Consider the following 3,882-nt stretch of genomic DNA (forward strand, 5'->3'; position numbering starts at 1 on the left):
TGCTATGAGAATCAAAACCTGCAATCATGGAAGCCTCTGAATTTCCACTTGGACTAGTTTCGAGTTTAAAAATAAAAAAAAAAAAAATAGTTTTAACCGTTGAATAAATACCTGACCGATTGGGATTGATTATCAGTATCGATATAGGAGTAAAATAAAAAAAAATGTATTATTATTATTATTATTATTATTATTATTTTGACAAATAAAGAAAAATAAGAGGAAACGTGACTTATAATCGGTATCATATCAGTTTTGAATACCGATAGCGATAACTAATCTATGGCCCCAAGTGCCTATCCATAAAAGCAACAACCCTTGCAGTCCCAAGAATGGCCAAGGTTGTAGACTTGTAGGTACCACCACCAGTTGTGTAAGTTGGAACTCCCTTGACAAAATTGAAAACAATTACACCAACAATGGCAGAGGCAGAGGCAGAGGCAGAGGCAGAGGCAGATCCGAAGGAAGAAAATGAGAGTAGCTACCAGAGGTACAAAATTCTCATTTCAAGCCTTCCAAAAGAGGAAGGTTGGGCATCTGAGAATTATTTCTGCCATTACCAAGGCTTCTGGTATCCAGACATATTATGCCCAGGAGTATTCGCAGTCCAAGACCACTTCAAGGCTCGCTCAAGCGACATTATCATTGCAACCACCCCAAAATCAGGCACTACATGGATCAAAGCCCTTCTCTTTGCCGCTGTTAACCGCGGTATGTACCCACCCACCTACAATCATCATCCCTTGCTCTCCGAAAACCCCCAGCTCCTAGTGCCATTTCTAGAGCTAAGGCTTTACAAGAGCAAAATCATCCCTGATTTTGACATCCTTCCCGACATTGAAACCCTTCCCTCTCCCAGGCTCTTTGGAACTCACATACCTTTCACATCACTGCCACAGAGCATGATCGATTCTGGTTCCCGAATTGTTTATCTTTACAGGAATCCAAAAGATGTGTTTGTTTCCATGTGGCATTTTAATAACAAGATGAGAGCCGCGGTCTCAAAGCCACCATTGAGTGCCATGGAAGCATTTGACAGGTTCTGCAAGGGGGTTTCCCAATTTGGGCCTTTCTGGGATCATGTGTTGGTTTACTGGAGAGCTAGTCTGGAAAGGCTTCAACAGGTGTTGTTCATCAAGTATGAAGAGTTACAAGCAGACCCAGGTGGTGTTTTGAAAAGAGTAGCTCATTTTGTGGGATTCCCTTTCACGTCTGAGGAAGAAAAAGAGCAAGGATTGGTTGATAAGATCTTGAGGTTGTGCAGCTTTGAGAATTTGAGTAGTCTTGAGGTGAACAAGACTGGAAAACACTCAAGTGGTCTTGGATATGAGGCTTTCTTTAGAAAAGGTAAGGTTGGGGACTGGGCAAACTATCTTACATCTGAGATGATTGAACGAATTGACCAGATCACAGAAGAGAAGTTCCATGGTCATGGCCTGAAGTTCTGTTAAGTATATATTCTGAAGAGATGAAAATCTCCTTTTTTTACATGGTTTGCAGTTTGTTTTCACTATTCTGATTGTTCCATGTGTTGATTTCAAGTGTATTTATTCCAAACTTGAACTGCAGCATTATAGATTGTGGTTTTTAGCACTACAGTGTATAGCACTTTCCAAAGGTCTTCACTCTCTTATTATTATGGAAGGAGACAATCAGATGATCTCCAGGGGTGTATTACGTACATTATTGAAGACTGCCTCCAACTATGCAATTAATTTTGTCATGTCTCTTTTGTTCATGTTTATAGGGAAAAGAATTCAGTAGATAGCTGACTGTCTTGCATCTTTTGGTAGATCATGTGCTAGCCTCTCTGTTCCCCATAGTTGCATTGTAAATAATCTCTCCTTGGATTTTCAATCCGTTCATGTACATCGCTCTTTTTCTATTAATTCAAAAAAAAGAAAAAATATATGGCCCTATATTCAAGAAAAAAGGGATAAAAATCCTCTCTGCAATTCCGATCGCGTGCAATACTGTGCAATAACCCCTGCCGACGTCGACACGTGGACATTTCGGATTGAATGGCTCAGATTAACCCTCCAATGAAACAATCCAAAACCGTGGTTCTTCAGCTTAAATCAAACCGAATCGGCAATTCAAACCAATCGGTTCATATTTTAACTCAAAACCTAAGAGATTTCTCTCTCTCTCTCTCTCTCTCTCTCTCTCTGCCCCAACTCCCACAACAGTTCTTTTTCTTCTTCTTCTTCTTCTTCTTGTCCTCCTTGGCTGTTATTGTTTTCAAATTTTCAAGTTCTGAGCAAAGCGATCAGCTCTAAAGGTGAACTCTTGAAAAGAAGAATGGGGATGGCAGCAGAACCGACGATTAGGGTGGGGGTGACTGCTGCAACGTTTTGTTTGCTTGTTCTAACTCTGATATGCACCATATCAGTCTCCTGCAAGCGTTTTGAATGCTTGTTTTAACTCCCCACAAGATTTCTGTAATAATCGACATCTGCATAAGATATTGCACAATATTGCACGAGATGGAAGTTACAGAGGATTTTTATCCAGAAAATAATAAACAAAAGTAGAAAATAAAATCTTGAGAAATTACAAAACTATCCTTTACAAATGACAATGGATTTTGAAGCTTAGCAATTCAAAATTTAAAAACTAAATGACATAACTACCCCTATGTTCAGCTAAGATTCTATTAATTATAATATACGGACTTTTAGAAAATTGTAAATTAGGTTACATTCGGATAGTCCCTAATTTGTTTGTTAGGAGTGACGAAGAAAAACACAAGGGCCCATGGGCAAAATAATGAAAGAACAATGGAGATAATAAAGCTCCAAAAATGCACCCCTGATAATCCAACAGTTTTAAGACCTTTTCCATGTACGTGACTATTGTTGGCTACATTTTCCAAGAGTAATCGTAGGGCCGTAGGGGGTGTCAATTTGAGGCCTGTCCAATCGTGTAAAGTTCGGACCAGCCCGATCTATTTATAAACGGTTGTTCCAAGTGTGAGTGAGATACTCATTAGTCATTCGATTGGGATCGATTGATTATGAGCCTGATCTAACCTGACCCTTTAGAATAATTTTAGCATTTGAAATTCCTTTTCTGACTCCAAAATCCCACATCCTAAAGCCTTAAAGAGTTTGTGCCAGGTTTTTTGTTGCTTAGATTTCAAGTACAGAGTATTTTTAGATACCTAGTTTTTAATAGAAAATGGCAATTTGATGTCCCTAATTTATTAGAATATTCTGAGGACTTTTGAAGACCCATATGAAGCCTGTTTAGATTTAATCAAGCCTGTAGCCTGTCTAAGGTCCGTTTAGCTTGATTTTAAAAAACATGAACTTGACCAACCACTTATAAATATTACTATGTTCGCCTAATGTAAACCTAATTAATTAAACGAACAGTCACGATGCAAGGGTCAAATTGGCTCAGCCAGGCCTATGAACAAGCCCAACGGTTTTACAATTTCAATACAAACGATTCGATTTGATTTCAGTTAATTATTTTGATTTGAAATTCACATTCTTACCGGTAGGTACTCTCATTTTCTTCTTTTTCATCTCTAGTTTTAGTAACAAAGCAATTTTTATAAGACGTGTAGCCTGCCATTGTTTGTGGAAGGTTCTCAATTTTGTTAAGACTATGCCAAATGGATAGTCACTATAGCCATTTGGCATCGCAAGGGTTTTTTGCTTTTACAAATAGTTAAGCAATTAGGAAAGGGAAGAATAAATGGAAAACGAAAAGAATCTTTTGATCATTAATTATAAATTACTTAAATTCTTAATCATACTTTTTAAAAGTAATTTCTTTTTGACTTTTAAATCCAAAGAACTGAGTTTTTTAGTATGTCATAATTGAAAAAGAGATAGGAATCCTAATTAATAGAATACTCAGATTTTGTCCATT

General features: G+C 37.7%; 1 protein-coding gene across 1 annotated transcript; it reads left to right on the forward strand.

Annotated features, from left to right (window-relative positions):
• The first annotated feature begins 324 nt into the window (after positions 1-324).
• On the forward strand, positions 325-1,723 carry LOC122084272 (cytosolic sulfotransferase 5-like). The gene has a single exon (XM_042652376.1). It carries the CDS (start codon positions 420-422, stop codon positions 1,449-1,451), a length of 1,032 nt encoding a protein of 343 aa, XP_042508310.1. The 5' UTR covers positions 325-419; the 3' UTR covers positions 1,452-1,723.
• The last annotated feature ends 2,159 nt before the right edge of the window (positions 1,724-3,882 follow it).

This window comes from Macadamia integrifolia, chromosome 7, assembly GCF_013358625.1.
Source record: "Macadamia integrifolia cultivar HAES 741 chromosome 7, SCU_Mint_v3, whole genome shotgun sequence".
Taxonomy (NCBI): domain Eukaryota; kingdom Viridiplantae; phylum Streptophyta; class Magnoliopsida; order Proteales; family Proteaceae; genus Macadamia; species Macadamia integrifolia.